This window comes from Oryctolagus cuniculus, chromosome 4 (assembly GCF_964237555.1).
Source record: "Oryctolagus cuniculus chromosome 4, mOryCun1.1, whole genome shotgun sequence".
NCBI classification, from domain to species: Eukaryota; Metazoa; Chordata; class Mammalia; order Lagomorpha; family Leporidae; genus Oryctolagus; species Oryctolagus cuniculus.
Window position 1 is genome coordinate 140,271,505 of NC_091435.1, and position 17,278 is coordinate 140,288,782.

Here is a 17,278-nt window from a genome sequence, read left to right on the forward strand (position 1 = left end):
GCCCCTGCACCCACATGGGAGATCAAGAAGAAACTCCTGGCTTCAGCCTGGCCCAGCTCTGGCTGTTGCAGCCATTTGGGAAATGAACCAGTGGATGGAATCTCTCTCTCAGCCTCTGACTCTCCCTCTCTGTAATTCTGATTTTCAAATAAATAAATCTTAAACAACAACCCTAATTCATGTCTATGTGTGCATATGTGTACATACTCAAATTTTGCCCATGTCTTTTTAACAACAGGACTAGCTGATATACTAATATATACTTTATATATATACTTATATATATATAAGTATACTTAATATACTTATAATATAATATATAAGTATATTCTTATATATACTTATAATATATACAAGTATATATGATATATATAATATATATACTTATACTATAAGTATATTATGTATACTTATACTTTAGTATATAAAGTATATACTAATATATATATAAAAGTATATTCTAATATATACTTTATATATACTTTATACATATAAGTATATACTAATATATACTTTGGATATATTTCTAGGTAAACCTGCATTTACCTACAAATTCTTTAATCTTCTGCCATCTGATTTTCTTCTGTTCTACTAAAACTGGTTTCTCAAAATTAAAAGAACTTCTAAATGTGAAATCCAATAACCTTTAATCAGTTCTCTTCTGAAACTACTATTTTTAACTTTCAATATTAGTCTTGATAATGTCATTACCCTCAGATTACTGGATCATTCCCTGTTCTCAGTTTCCACAGTATAAACTGTTCCTACTCTTTACTTGATTCCAACAAAGTACAAGCTTTAGATTTATGTATGGAGTTCTAGATTATGTATCTTATGTATTTGTCTATGTTCTCAATTAGAGTAAAAAGGTTCTTAAAAAAGACAGAAGTAGATAAAACCCAAACATTAAAATTACATGACAATTTTGGAGCAGATCAGTAACAGTGACCTAAAATACAGTTTGTGGCCAGAAGGATTTTATTTCACCATCTGTCACAGGAAGTCTGCATTCAAGGCGGAGTCACAAGTGCAGAAGCAGGAGCTCTGTTTACGTACAGAATGCTGCTGTCAAGCTTCCATTGTCCCTGAGCTCTGTACCGCTTTAGTAATGTCACAGAAAGGAGTCCTTGTGAACAAGCACGCTGGCCCACTCTCTGCTGTCACTACATACTGACCATTTGTCCTTTGGCAAGAAACGATGTGCTGCTGCCACTGCAATATGGTTCTAACTCAGGTTCACAAAGTTAAATGAGTGGCCAACGTCATGCAGCTGTCAAGAATCTTGACAGTGGCCATTCAGAACCAAATTTAAATCCAAAACTCATGTCTTCCTTATACTACATTACAGTTTGAGTAATGCCTCTTGATGGTGAATTTCCTAAGGTCAGGGTATAGGTTACTCATCACTGCATCTCCAGTGCTAAGGATAGTGTTAAAACCTTACTAGTACCTGACACATCTGCCTACCTATGAGTTCAGAAGAAAAAGGGTGAAACTTGGACTGTGAAGACTGCCTTAGAATCCCAGGCTGGCCCAGTTAAAGCAGAAAGATCAAACTATAATTTACTAATTATGTGAGGTTGCAAAGTTACTGTACTGTGATTTCCTTTCCTATAAACGGAGATTGTAATAGAATTTATCTCACAGGGTTAATAGGGAGACTATTATTTATTTAGTTATATAAATCAGCAATAAAAGCAATTAGGTGAGATTATAAAATATTTGGGACATGAAAGTTTAAATAATCAGCAAAAATGCACTATGAGAAGGAAACGAAATATAACAAAAGAACTTTAAAATATTAAGAAATAAACATGGAAATCTCTGCAGTGCAGATTTAGGTAATTAAATAGAACTTCAGAACAAAAAGATTATAGTATAACCTCAGGTGGATAAAAAGAAGCAATACAGAGAGCCAACAAATTATGTTCCAGTCGAAGTTGCTACAACTTTCAGAAATGAACCTCTTTAAATCTGAGTTAAAATATTTTACAGCAGAGAGGAAAATACAAGGAATTTACTTTGTGTTCCTCACTGAGCTTCAACAATGATCAACATTCTATCACTCTTCTATAATATCTTCTAAAAACAAAATATAATGGCTAAGAAAACTGCCGAGTAAAATTAAGTAAATTTAATTTAAAACAGTCAAGTGAAATTGGTTTATCTTTTCCCCATTTTAATAAAAATAAAAATGGAATAAAGCTTTGAGAAGAACAAACACTTACTGGATGATGAGGTCGCAAATGAAAAGTATGAGGTGATACTACGGCTACAGCAAAGAAACGAAGAAATACAAAGCTGCTCACTGCAGAATACTGAACATGAGGATCATCTGCAGGAAAAAATGGTGAAATGTCATGCACAAAAACACTGAATTAAAGATGATAAAGTAAAAAAAATTAAAAAACATGTACACTAGATAGAGCAACAGAATTTGTCTAATAATTAAAAAAAAGAATTTGTCTAGTAAGGACTGAGTTGATGAAATGATAGTAATGATTATGACTAAAAAAAAATATGACTTGAAAGAAAATGAAAGGCAAAGCTTTCAGGTTTGTAGAAATATTTTAATCAGAAAAATGTCTCTCATCTGCAAGAGTATCCTAAAATTACAACCACAAAAATAAAAATAGTATCTAGCACTACCTAGTGGCAACACTGAATCCCTTAAGACTGGTACACAAAATTGCTTTCACTTTTAGGTTACTGTTTCAATTTTCCCCTGAAAATCCTGACAATCTCCAGGACTGTGCAATAAAAATGACTAGGCAGAAATCTTCACTTTAAAAAAGCTGCATAGTAGATGGAGAGAACAGAAAAGTACTTTGATTATTCACTGGTAGCTTTTATTTCAGACTTGAATCAACAATCCAACAATAAGACGGTACAGAAGAAATAAAAAGCTGATGGTGAAGGAAAGAATTTCTGGGTTTGGTTTGAGTTTTAACTCTGACAAGTCTCTCAACAGATAACCACTGAAAAGTCAGTAAATCTGTTGTTTAATAGTAATTGCTTCCTATATACTGCCTGCCCACTCTGTCCCATGCATTACCAGGGTAGTAAGAAGAACAAATGAAAACAGAACAATTCTCTATGGCAACAAAAATTATTATACTAAAGATGTGAAGACATGTTAATATTTAAAAAAGATTAAAGGGGCTGGTGCTGTGACATAGTGGGTCAAGCTGCCACCTGCAGCACCATCATCCCATATGGGCGCTGGTTCAAGTCCCAGCTGCTCCTCTTCCTATCCAGCTCTCTGTTATGGCCTGGGAAAGCAGTAGAAGATGGCCCAAGTCCTTGGGCCCCTGCACCCATGTGGGAGAGCCAGAAGAATCTTCTGGCTCTGGATGGCACAGCTCTGACTACTGCGGCCATTTGGGGTGTGAACCAGTGGATGGAAGACCTCTCTCTTTGCCTCTCTGTAACTCAGCCTTTCAAATAAATAAATAAATCTTAAAAAAAAAATTAAGGAGTTGGATTTGTCTTTTTTCCTTTTTTAAGCATTTATTTATTTGAAACTCAGAGTTACAGAGGAGGAGAGGCAGAGGCAGAGGTAGAGGGAGAGAGAGAGAGATCGATTGATCGATTGATCGATCTTCCATCTACTGGTTCATTCCCCAAATGGCCGCAACAGCCAGAGCTGGACAGTTCAAAGCCAGGAGCCAGAAGGTTCCTCTGGGACTCCCACATGAGTGCAGGGACCCAAGCACATGGGTCATCTTCCTCTGCTTTCCCAGGTACATTTACAGGAAGCTGGATCAGAAGTAGAGCAGCTGGGACTCAAACTGGTGCCCATATGGGATGCCGGTGCTGTAGGCAGTGGCTTTACCCGCTATGCCACAACACCAGCCCCTGGATTTGCATTTATTTAAAAAAGCCATTAAGGGGCCAGTATTGTGGCACAGCAGGTTAAGTCACCCATATGGGTGCCGTGTTCATGTTCGTGTCCCAGCTCTTCCATTTCCAATCCAGCTCCCTAGATGGCCTGAGAAAGCAGCAAAGGGCAGACCAAGTGCTTGGGCCATTGCTGCCCACGTGGGAGACCTGGATGAAGCTCTTGGCTTTGGCATGGCTCAGTGCTAGGCTGTTCTGGGTATCTGGGGAATGAACCAGCAGATGGAAAATCTCTCTCTTTCAAACAAGCAAACAAATAAATCTTTTAAAAGTCCATAAAGTATACTCTAGATCATTTATATAAACAAGAATTAAGTAGCTAAAGCAGATTTAAGGCCAAGATCATTAGGCAATGGAAACTAGAGTGATGGGCAGCATGTGCTCTGGAGTAGGTTGGGCCCAGGTTTGAGACCCTGCTTTCCTGCTGGTTATGCCTTGGCCCTTGGTCTAATTATGCAATGTCTGTAAACCTTAGTGTCGTATCAACCTACTAGGCAGAGTAGCTGTCTCACGTAACGTTGTCAAGATGACAGCAGGAGATGATGAAGGCTAGTATGGTACCTATTTACCAATCCCAATCTAATTCACCATTTAAAATATAATTTCAATCAATATTTATCTTTCCATGTTAATGTCTTTGCTTGCCTTATTTTTCTTATAAAGACGAGATTTAATATTCATATTTGAAATTAAATGTTTGTATTTTTACTATAATTAGCAAAGATATCTTGACCTGAATTTACCTACAGGTAAGTTAGACAGCTCAGCTCCACCAGTTTAGAACTGACGGTAAGATAAGCAAAAGGGCAGAAACTACATATATATGTTCACACTCTTAAAATAACATGATAAAATAGCAAAATCTCTTCAGATAGTTACAGAAGTAAACTTAGTTTCACATAGCTAGGTAAAACCCATAATTTAGGTAACTGCCTTATTCCTCCCCATTCCTGCCCATTAAAGGAAGATCTGGAAAGATAGCTATTGCAAGTTTATTTCATTAAAGATGCATTAGAATCAGAGGAATTCCAAATATTGACAGAGATAGCAACTCCTGTCTGAGTGAAATGTTTCCAAGCAGCACTTTGACACACTCTTTGCAAAATTAAACCAAGCAAGTTATTTACACATGTGCCTCAAACTTCAGTGGATACTGATTACAACAAAGAAGCCTCTAAAGTTTTAAAACCATTTTTGTTCACAACCTCTTCACAACCCAAACTGCAGCACTTTAAAATTGTCAAATCTAATCAACTGTATGGAACAAAAGATTCTCACTATCTGAATGAATGCAACTGGAATATATAGTTGGAACAAGTAACAAGGGTATTTATATTTAAATTCCATAAGCATCTAGTATGTTTATTTATATAAATGTTAAAGTTCTAAATTTTTGTCTTTCCTGATTTGCTCTTTGTATAAAGTTGCCATTATATTGAAATAAAATGGACTCTGTTTTGAGATTATTAAGAAAATTAAATCAGATCTTTCAAAAAAGAATCATCCTGAAAAACTAGACTGTACACCCATAAGTCTTAAATATTTCACACTATAAAAATAAAATATAGACAAATAAATGGCATTTTTTAGTAAAACTGGGTACTTACTAGGAAATCTTTGAGCAGCCATTTGCCTTAAAGAATAAAAGATATCACACATTACAGTGGGGCAGCTCATACTTGATTTTACAATTGTACTGAATAATTTGTCTACATAGTAGCGCAGATTCTCCTACAAAATTTAAAAAAAGATAAACATTAACATTTTGAATTTCATAAATCATAAAACAGCCTTATGAAAAAGCATATAATGAAATGAAATTATTTTAGAGTCACTATCTAGTATTCTAAAACCCTGCTTCCCTTCTCCAAACATCGTGAGAGGACAATTTATATTGTCACCTATTTAATAAATTAAATTTAGACTTGTTAGACATAGCAAATATATGAATCAACTTCATAGGAAGTAACAACAAAATGGTAAAGGGATATAACCCAAGGTATGCAGGCACAAATACACTGACAGTGTTATCTACTACAATAAACACCTGTGACCCTAACACAATCACTGGTTTCCTAGAGCAACTAAAAATATTGTGTCAGTTAACCTGAATCAGTTTGACCCCAAAGGAATGGCTAGCATGGCAGTTACAATTAGACATAGCCTAAATCTACTATTTATTATTGGAGCCAAAAAGACAACCAAGAGCAAAAATAAAGGAAACTACTGAGGAAACAGTCTAATAACTAGTCCTAGGAAATGTGCTATCAGTAAAGGCTATAAGAAACAGCAGTTTCCTTCCATGTAGCATTATTGTAACGCAAGTGAGAGACACATACACCATTAATACCAATGTTAATGCAGTTGTAAATATAACAAAGACTTACTTTATTGTTTTCTACATTATCTCCCTCTTTCAATTTAATAGGATCAATTTCACACGATTTTGAGGATTCACATATCTAGAAAATAAATGAATTTCAGTTTATGCTCTTTCATACATTTAACAAAATAAATATTATAAAAGTTAATTATGAAAATTAAAATGATATATACAACGTATAGTTTTTCTAAAGAACAACATTTTAAAATATCTCTCTCTTATTTAAAACTGTAGCTAAAACTGAAATCCAGTAATAAATAACTATAGATTATATTATAATGTGCCATTTGAGTAAAAAAATCTGCTGATAGAGGTCAGCACTAAGGTATAGTGGGTTAAGGCACCTGCTGTGGTGCAGGCATCCCACATGGGCGGCCAGTTTGAGTCCTGACTGCTCCACTTCTGATCCAGCTCCCTGCTAAGGCACTTGGGGAAAGCAGAAGATGGCCCAAGTCCTTGGGCCCTTGCACCCACGTGACAGACCCAGAAGAAGCTCCAGACTCCTGGCTTCAGGCTGGCACAGTCCAGCCTTTCCAGCCGTTTGGGGAGTGAACCAGCGGGTAGAAGACCTCTCTCTACCTCTGCCTCTCCCTCTCTGTAACTCCGCCTTTCAAATAAATCAATCTTAAGAAAAAATTTTAAAATCTACTGATAAAAAAGTAAATAGTTTAAAGTGTTCAGCCTTATTATTTTGGAAACACAGGCAGAATGTCATTTCCATCAACAGATCACATGTTAAAAGAGACTGCCATATTAAGACCACAAACTATCATTTTAGGTATATTTTGTACCTCATCTAGAATAGGTTTTAATGTTACTTTCAGGTAGTGCCCTCCCACTATTTTCATCATCTCATCCAAACACCGGGTAGCCAAAGAATTTCCTCTAAAAATTGTATTTGCATCTCTGAAACAGAAATAGAAATACATGAAATCAAGCATAGTGAAAAAAAATATAAAAAAGACTGTAAAACCAAATTTGGTCATATCTACAAATTTAGTAATTTCTTACCATCTAATGCTTGCTGCCATTAGGCTTTTGGAATTGACCAAAACTAATGAAAACATAAAAATCAGCAAAAAAAATTTATGAACACACAGAAGGGAGATGGAGAGAGAGAATGAATAAAATAACAGTGTTAGAAAATGACAGGAGGGGCTAGGGCTGGGGCTGGGGCTGTGGCATAGCAGGTAAATCTGACACCTGCAGTGCCAGCATCCCACATGGGTACCAGTTCAAGTCCCAGCAGCTCCACTTTCCATCCAGCTCTCTGCTATGGCCTGGGAAAGCAGTAGAAGATGGCCCAAGTCCTTGGGACCATGCACCCACATGGGAGACCAGGAAGAAGCTCCTGGCTCCCAGCTTTGGAAAGGCCCAGCTCCAGCCGTTGTGGTCATTTGGGGAGTGAAGAAGCGGATGGAAGACCTTTCTCTCTCTCTCTCTCTCTCTCTGCCTTTCTGTAACTGGTTATCAAATAAATAAATCTTAAAAAAAAAAAAAAAAGAAAATGATGGGACCAGGAAGCCACTTAATTGCTTTCATAATATAATGTCATACATATGCATATAAGGGTGCTAGATAAAGGGTAAGGGGAAAGATCAACTTCTGCTTTGCTGTTTTATATTTGTACTATATTTAGTACAAATTTAGTAATTTCTTACCATCTTACCAGTAATTTCTTACTATACTATAATCATTTCACTTAGAAGTAAAGATTAATAATAGTAACAATTAAGTTACTGAATAAACAAACAAAATCCTTCATTGTTATCCTTACAGTTGGTTGGCCCTGTTTGATAACTTAAAAAACTGTCTTTTGTTATTTACTAAGCAGTTCTTTTCAGCCTACTATACAGTAAACCTGATTAACATAGAAAAACTCAGAATACAAAAACAATTTTGTAAATGAAAGTCCAATTTCAACAATCCATAAGGAACTTTTAATACAATGTAATGCTTACTGGGTATCCTTCAAGTCTAATTCAGCCACTGCAGTGGCAAAAGGAACAAGTTTATCATGGTGAAGCAGCAGTCGGACAAGGGGCAAGACAGCATCATTTTTGTCTCTACATATTTCACCCAAAATGTAAGCAGCTGAGGCAGATATTGGCTAGAAAACAGAAAGGTAGAAAACAAGCAAGCACAAATCAAGGAAACATTACTAAATGTTCAGTCACCAACCTATTTTATAATTATATTAACTATATTATTAATATAATATTTAATTTTCAAAATTGTATCAGAGATGGAATTTGGAGTACACATTGGCATCAGTACAAATATATAGTTTTACTAAAACTTGATATTCTAAAATATTCATCACTTACAGAATTATTTTAGCCTTTTCATATTAAAACATTTTTAAAGTACCTGAACATCTGGCGATTTTAGCAGCAAAGTTTTCAAAGGACCATAGTACTCTGAAGGAAGCACATAGTCTTCTGTATAGCATATATTTAATCGAAGAGACCCCAGGTCATCGGTTTTAGACGTCTTGTTTCCATTTTCTCTTGGTTGTAGCAAGTACCTAAAGTAAAAACAGAATCAATTACATGTGATAGTAAGGAGCCTACAACCAATAAGGTAAGTAAACAGCTGAGCTGTGAAAATGAAAACAAAAAACAAACAAAAAAACCTCACAAGACAAAAAACTAATCCAAAAAAGTAAACTTGGTATTAAAGTTAGACATTTCATAAGTAGCCAGCTACTTCCAAGGTTGAATATTATTATATATTGAACCAGTAAGCTGCAAATAGATTTTTAATCTAGGAAATGAATGTAGATAACATAAAAAGATCTCAAGGGGGTTAAATAAGATTTTAATATCTTCCAATTTCAGAAAAAAATAAAGGGTTTAACAGTTAAAAACCCAACAAGCTTTTACTAGTTAAATTTAAGAAAGCAGCACTGTCTTTTAACAATATAATAAATTATAAACTTCTAAGCACCAATTTACAAGTTCAAATTTTCATGCAGAATTAACTTTAAAACAAGGGTCACTCCTGCCTTGTATATCTTATTAATTTTAACTAAGTGCTTGTTTCTTAAAGTATAATTAAACTGAAAATGTCTTTACTTGGAGAAACCTGGTTTACATGAATTTTTTTCAGAAAAGGGCAAAAATTGATATATGCAAAAACAGAGGCAACTTTAAATTCCAAGACAGAGAAACGTTTAGAAATCAGAAGTTTACAGGACTCATATCAGAAACCTAACCATTTTTGGAAAAAACTTTTTATCGTGGATATGCAAAAATTGACACAAAATACAGCAGTATACTGAAATCTTCTGTATCTACCACCTAGCTTCAACAATTATCACAAAAACTAATCTTGTTTCAGCCTCACCTTCTCTCATTCTCCCAACTCATTCCTGCTTATTATTATAAAGCAATTTATAGATATCTTATAATTTATCACTTCAAAAATGGCTGTAATTCTACCATTCCTCCTCACTTATTAGCTGAAATGCTTTTTATAAAAGAAACTCGGTGAGTTTGATTTTATATGTCTATTTATCAGCTATGGTCTCCCCAACAGACTAACTTGTTTATATAATTTTTTTATGACCAAAGTAAATTTTTAAAAACAGGAGGGCTCAATGAAATATTTGTTAGTGTTGAGAATGGTATGATAAAGACAGAAAAGGGAACTAGAGAATTACCAAAGCAAAACTTTAAAAGACAAAGAAATGGTAATACAGGCAGAAGAAATATAGAAACTATGTCACCCCCTGAAGAATACCTATCTTAGAATATCAATCTTCAGACCTTTTGCTCTCTGACTGAAGAAACAGTAATTTAAAGATAGGGTCAATGAAATAATTGGAAACAAGCTTACTATGCGTACAGTAGGACTTGTCTCTCCAAAACATGCAGATATTTCAATTCTGATGTCTTAATGTTAAAGGTTAATGGAGTAAGGGTGAAGATTTGATCTAACTGTGGCAGCTAGGAGGTGGGCCTGGTGGGACATGTTTGGGTCACTTGAGGACATGCCCGAGGGTGATTTTTCCAAGAAGGATGGTTATTTTAAGTTCAAGTTCTGTCTAGGCCCTTTGGGTCAATGGATCCTGAACTGGAGCCTCCAAACTGTAATCTGAAATTAACCTTTTCCTTCCCAAGAAGGTCCTCTTGGGTATTTATTTTAAAGTAATGATAAACAGACTGATACAAAGCCTCTACGGGAAGTCCAGTGGACTAAATCACCAAATATCCTACCAAAGACATTACTTTGGTCAATTTTCCACAATACAGGTTATATTCTTCAGCCTTGCAAATTCAAACACCTAGTTTTATCAGCACATCTAAAAGTAAACCTGAATTGCAATGAATGAGTACAAAATCTGATAATACTTAAAGCAGAAAGCTAATTACTAAAGAATTAATGAAAGAAATGCAATAGACAGATGGCACAGGCACCTGCTTTTTTGTGGCAACCAACATATTTTACTATGGAATGTTCATTCATACAAGTAGGATGAGTGACAACAGTAATGGTCAAAACCCTCACCACACTTCCATGTACTCATGATTTGGCCTCAACAGTTATCACAATTTGCCACAGTGTTTCTATCTACATCCCTTTTCTCAACTATAGTATTTTCCACCTGTTGGTAAACTATTTTATTTATTTATTTTTTTAAAGAATTTTATTTATTTGAAAGACAGAGTTACAGAAAGAGGTAGAGCCAGAGAGGGGGAGGTCTTCCATTCCGCTGATTCACTCCACAAATGACCACAATGGCCAGAGCTGAGTTGCTCCGAAGCCAGGAGCCAGAAGCTTCTTCCAGGTCTCCCACATGGGTGCAGGGGCCCAAGGACTTGCGTCATATTCTACTGCTTTCCCAGGCCATAGCAGAGAGCTGGATTGGAAGAGGAGCAGCCAAGACGTGAACCGGCGCCCATATGGGATGCTGGCTCTTCAGGCCAGGGCATTAACCTGCTGCACCACAGCGCCAGCCCCTGGTAAACTATTTTAAAAGCCAAATTATCAGAAAGTACAAAGAGATTTAAGTAATCTTAAAAATCTTTCAAGTCTTAGGGTTGGCGCTGTGGCACACTGGGTTAATCCTCCACCTGGGGCGCTGGCATCCCATATGGGTGCTGGTTCTAGTCCCGGTTGCTCCTCTCCCAGTCCAGCTCCCTGCTACGGCCTTGGATACCAGTGGAGGATGGCCCAAGTGCTTGGGCCCCTTCACCTGCGTGGGAGACCAGGAAGAGGTACCTGGCTCCTGGCTTCGGATCGGTGCAGCTCTGGCCATTGTGGCCATTTGGGGAGTGAACCAATGGAGGGAAGACCTTTCTCTCTCTCTGTCTCTCTCACTGTCTGTAACTCTACCTGTCAAATAAATAAAATCTTAAAAAAAAATCTTTCAAGTCTTACCAAAAAAATAATAATGCTCTGGACCAGAAGCCCCTGCCACTGCAATTATGCTTGGATGGTTTGTGCCCATGTCTGCCTGTTTGAAATCCTTTTTTTTTTTTTTTTTAATTCTAGATTGATCTTCCCCTTCTATTTTATAACTCGAGTTTTCCATGCACAACAGAATAGCATTACTTGTATCACTGTGAATTCAGTGACAACCAGCTCTGCTCCTTCTGGGACTTTACTTACCAACCATAAACAGTATTTCCAAATTCTACTCCAAACTCTACAGTCCACTTCCAATCCAGGTCCCTGCTAATGCACTTGGGAAAGTAGCAGAAGATGGCCCAAGTGCTGGGGCCCCCGTATGGGAGACCCAGAAGAAGCTCTGGGCTCTGGCCTGGCCCAGCCTGAGCTGTTGTGGCCACTTCTGGAGTGAACCAGCAGATGGAAGATCTTTGTCTCTCTCCCTCTCCCCATAGCTCTGCCTTTCAAATAAAATGAATCCTTAAAATACAAATACAAAACCCAAAAAACCCTCTTATTTTTCCTACAAAAAAGAATAATTTTACTCAGAGGGCTATTTTATTTTCCTTGTCTGCAAATTAGTGGGGGTATGACTATTCAGATGCTCAGGAACTTCAGAGGGGCTCACTCTTGTAACATTTTAAAACTTTTCCTCTTAGGTCTTCCTTGGCTGGATAACAAAACCCCTACAGACAAAATATTTCATCTCTGCCTACTTGAAAAAAAATTAAAAACTTTAGAATATGTCATAGAGTTGTTCATCCTTCGAAAAGACTTGTTATTTTTAAAAAGATTTATTTGAAAGGCAGAATTAGAGAGAGATTATCTTGCATCCATTGGTTGACTTCCTAAATGGCCACTATGGCCAGAGGTGGGCCAGGTGGAAGCCAGGATCCTGCAACTCTATCCTGGTCTCCCACATGGGTGGCGGGGTCCAGGCACATAGGCCATCTTCCGCTGTTTTCCTGGAGCATTGGATTGAAAATGGAGAAGTCAGGATGCTGGTATTGCAGGCAGCCGCTTAACGCATTACACAAGGCTGGCCCAGGAAGAGTAATTATTAAATGACTAGAGACTACTCTGGTTTTCTATTAAGTGATTTTTTTATAAGAGGCATTCAAATACATTCTCATAACTTATAAATGAGTTTTAAACATATTCAAAAGTACATTAAAAATGTATTATAGTACACTGATTAGTTATACAAAAATTTTCAAAAGATTTTGAGAGGTAGAGAGGGAAAGACAGAGAGAAAGACTACAGACAGAAAGAGAAATGTCTTCTATCTGCTGGTTCACTCTCCAAACGGCCAGAACTGAGCCGATTCAAAGCCAGGAACCAGGAGCTTCCGCCAGGTCTCCCACGCAGGTGCAGGGACTCAAGCATTTGGGCCTTCTTCCACTGCTTTCCCAGGCTATAGCAGAGAGCTGGATCTGAAGAGGAGCAGCCAAGGACACAAACCAGAGCCCATATGAGATGCTGGCACCACAGGCACAGCGCTGGTTCCTAGTTGCATACATTTTGAAGTCAAAAAGTTTAGATCAAATTCCAGCTGTGTGACCTTGGGCAAGTCACTCAATCTCTCTGTGCTTGTTTCTGTTAAAAAGCACGTATTAGTAGTATCTTACTAAGGCAATCCTTAACAACAGCTCTAAAGAGGCTGTATAAATAAAGAGCTTGGCACATAGTAATACTAAGTAAATGTTCATGTATGTATAACATTGGTATATGTATAACATCATTTGAATATATGAATAACTATGGACAAATAACAATTATTTGTATAACTATATGAAGTGATTATTCTTTGAAAACATTATTACAAAGGCTCAATAAGTCATCTGAAGGATTCTTCTGACTTAGGTAATGCTTTAGAAATTACAGCTAAAGAAAAAGCCTCAAGATTTGTTAAATAGGGGATATGTAGAATTCCAAAGGTCCAGGGAAGCAACAACAACAACAAAACCCCACTTTTTTCTAACATATTTTCTTCAATTTTTGAGTGAAATATTTCAATTTGAAAGAATAATAAACAGGCAATAAAGAGAAATTAATTGAAAATAGCATTCAGCTGTTCTACATGTATTTTTTTCCATTCAGAGAGAGGCATAAAAGCAATCTAAGCAATCTTTATGCTCTCAGCAGTCTTGATAGCCCTTTATAGAAAAAAAGTCAGCATTTGCAAAATATTTTAACCATAAAACCTGTTAAATTAAAACTGAGGTAGACAGACCAAAGTTACATTTACTTGTATATAATGCTACATAACTGGAAAATAACTAATCAGAGGCAGCTCTCATATTTGATGTATTGAAAAAATAAGACAAAAAAGAAAATGCTCAAGGCAAAAGGTGCCAAAATTAATAAACTAGAAAACCAAATCATTACAGGCAAAATATTAATCTAGTTTTAAATTATGTATAAAGTGCTTATGTTAGAAAAAATACTAATTATTTATCTACTATTTGAACCTCACAAAATTAAAAATTCTAACATGGAAAAATACTTTAACCTATTATCTTTCCTGAATGTTATTTTGTTTACATGTTGAATCTTTAGGGGGAAATTATTGTATAAATCTGTACAAACACATGAACAGTTTGTACACATTATCTGTTACTGGTGAAATGGGATTGAACTAGATTATCTTTAAGGTTCTCTTCATAACATTCCAAACAGTGGAACACCATCCCAAAAACAAACAAAAGATGTGAACATCCTATATGTATTTATTTGGAACAATGGTAATAATGGTAGCAAAAATTTCCACAATAATAGCAGGAGTTATACACATAAGCACTACTTGGAGCTTACGTTACATGAACTCATTTTATTCTCTTAATTTTAGGAGGTAGGTATTCTCTCAACCCCATTTTATGCCAAAGAAACCTTATAAATAGTTTGAGTACCTTATCCAAGGTCACATAGGTAGTTAATGCTAAAGATGGGATCTGAACCAAGGCAGTTTGGTTCCAGAGTCTATACTCTTATGCATTATCAAGAGTCAGAAAGTGTTTATTTACTGATGTTCTACTATATTGTTAAGTGTAAAAAGCAAGGTGAAGAATGGGCTATAGCATTTGTCTATTCATACAAAAGGGAAAGATATGTATTTGCCTGTATATACATAAAATATTTTTTGGAGATTTAAAAATAGAAGTGCCTCATAAGTGGGAAACTAAGCATCTGGGGGGACAGGACAGGAGACAGACGTCTATCTTTAGGCCCATGAACCATGAGTATATTACCTACTCATATGAGTATATTACCTACTCCATAACTACATAAGTTAAAGTAAAAACCAGTTAACATAAGCACTAAAATGTAACCCTAACATTTGACAGAAGCATCAGTATAAAACACACATTCATTACTAAGAAACTCAACTGCTGTGGCAGGTGTTGTGGCGCAGCAGCTTAAAGCCCTGGCCTGAAGCACCGGCATCCCATATGGACGCCGGTTCTGGTCCCGGCATCCCATATAGGTACCAATTCGAGACCTGGCTGTTCCACTTCCGATCCAGCTCTCTGCTGTGGCCTCGGAAAGCAGTAGAATATAGCCCAAGTCCTTGGGCCCCTGCACCCACATGGAAGAAGCTCCTGGCATCCTGGCTTCAGATCAGCTCAGCTCTGGCCGTTGCGGCCATCTGGGAAGTGAACCAGTGGATGGAAGACCTCTCTCTGTCTCTACCTCTCTCTGTAACTCTGTCTTTCAAATAAAAAAAAAAAAATCTTAAAAAACAAAAACAAAAACAAAAAACCTCAAGTGCTAAGAAAAGAGGGGGAAGGTAATTCAATCATCATGTTATAATTTGAAAATAAACTAGAACCACAAAAGTATCAGTTTTTAGAAAACCTAATACACAAATACTACTAGACATTATTTGTAAAAGAAAAGCAAATTAAGTCTTTAAAACAACAGAATTACAATACTGATAATTATTCTAATTCTTTGCTAATATCAGATCTAAAAAGAATATGCTTGACATCCTGAAGGTAGATAAAGCTTCTGTTAAGTTTTCATGCAGTTAAATCCCACAAGGGGATGCTACAACTCAGTAAGTGATGAAAAGGCTAAAAGTTTTATTTCTGACTTAAAAGGAAATGGCATTCACATTTTTATAGACCCTTATATCTATGTAAGTATAAATGAATTAGCAGATGTTTATTTCATGTTGTAAAATTTTAGCACTTTTATTTAGGCAGGTTACTATAAAGTATTTACAATATTAAAAAGCCCTGTAGGAATAGAATTAATTTCTGTTAATGTTGTTATATCCAACCAAGATAACTGGACATAGTTTTGCCAAATTTGGAGAGTTGTCTGGAGATAGGTCCAACTAACTACAGGCAGTGTGGCACGTTTCAAATTCATCTGGAGGGGCCCCAGGAGGCATAACAACTCATTTTTCTCTAATATACTGAGGAATACTGCATAATTTTAAATATTTGACAAATTAAGTTGAGAAATTTCCATTTTTAAAATGTATGTTATTTATAGGAGGTGGAAGGGGCCAGTGTTGTGGCATAGCAAGGTAAAGTCACTGCTTGCAACACTGGAGTCACATATGGGCTCCAGTTCAAGTTTGGGCTGTTCTACTTCTGATTCAGCTCCATGCTAATGCTCCTGGGAAAGCAGCAGAAGACAGTCCAAGTGTTTGGGCCACTGCCACCCTCATGGGACACCAGGATGAAGCGCGCTCTCTGTGTTTCTCCCTCTCTCTCTCTAACTTTGACTTTCAAAAAACAAAAGGTGGAAGAGGATATGGTATGAGGGAGGGGGGCTAGGCCCCCAAAGGTTCACCAATTTTTCACAGAGATTTAGTTTAAATTTTTTTCCCTCTGCAGAGGTATTTTATAAATTATACCAGATCGGGGCCAGCACTGTAGCATAGCAGGTTAACCACTGCCTGCGATGTCAGCATCTCACATGGTTATGGGTTCGAGTCCTGGCTGCTCCACCTCCAATCCAGTTCCCTGTTCATGTGCCTGGGAAAGCAGTAGAGGATGGCCCAAGTTGGGCCCCTATACCCAGCCCCAGGCTGTTGCAGTCATTTGGGAAGTGAGCCAGTGGATAGAAGATCTCTGTCTCTCTCACTCTTTCTCTGCGTGTGTAACTCTACTTCTCAAATAAATAAAAAAAATTAACCATATAAAAATATCATCATAAAGATCACTAAATCTTAGCTTAGAGAAGTAAAAATAATATTAAAAATTTGAGAACCTAAAAATCAGTCTAAAAGGGGAAATTTCTTGAGGATACAGATTCTAGAATGAAGAGTATCTGGTGGCAAATCAGGGGAAGCAGGCTCTTTGGAGGACAACTGAAACTGAAACCCCTAAGAAACATCTCATTACCATTTCAACTCTTCTTCCAGGAAGCAGAAACTGAGCCCAAAAAAGTTGTCTTTAAAAGATAAATGAGGGGGGCTGGTGCTGTGTGTAGTAGGTTAAGCCTACACTTGCAGTGCCGGCATCCCATTTAGGAGCTAGATGGAGTCCTGGCTGCTCCACTTTCTTTCTTTTTCTTTTTTTTTAAGATTTATTTTATTTATTTGAAAGAGTTACAGAGAGGCAGAGTCAGAGAGAGAGAGAGAGAGGT

At 36.7% G+C, this 17,278-nt stretch overlaps 1 protein-coding gene across 5 annotated transcripts in view; it reads right to left on the reverse strand.

Annotated features, from left to right (window-relative positions):
- Positions 1-17,278, reverse strand: part of RASA2 (RAS p21 protein activator 2) — a 125,879-nt gene that overhangs the window by 34,678 nt on the left and 73,923 nt on the right. For all 5 annotated transcript variants that reach the window (XM_070072739.1, XM_070072737.1, XM_070072736.1 and 2 more), the window contains 6 exons: positions 8,654-8,810; positions 8,245-8,393; positions 7,075-7,189; positions 6,288-6,362; positions 5,508-5,631; positions 2,229-2,335 (listed from right to left, as the gene is read on the reverse strand). In XM_070072739.1, the coding sequence (XP_069928840.1) occupies positions 2,229-2,335; positions 5,508-5,631; positions 6,288-6,362; positions 7,075-7,189; positions 8,245-8,393; positions 8,654-8,810 (727 nt within the window). The remainder of the gene's footprint in view (positions 1-2,228; positions 2,336-5,507; positions 5,632-6,287; positions 6,363-7,074; positions 7,190-8,244; positions 8,394-8,653; positions 8,811-17,278) is intronic.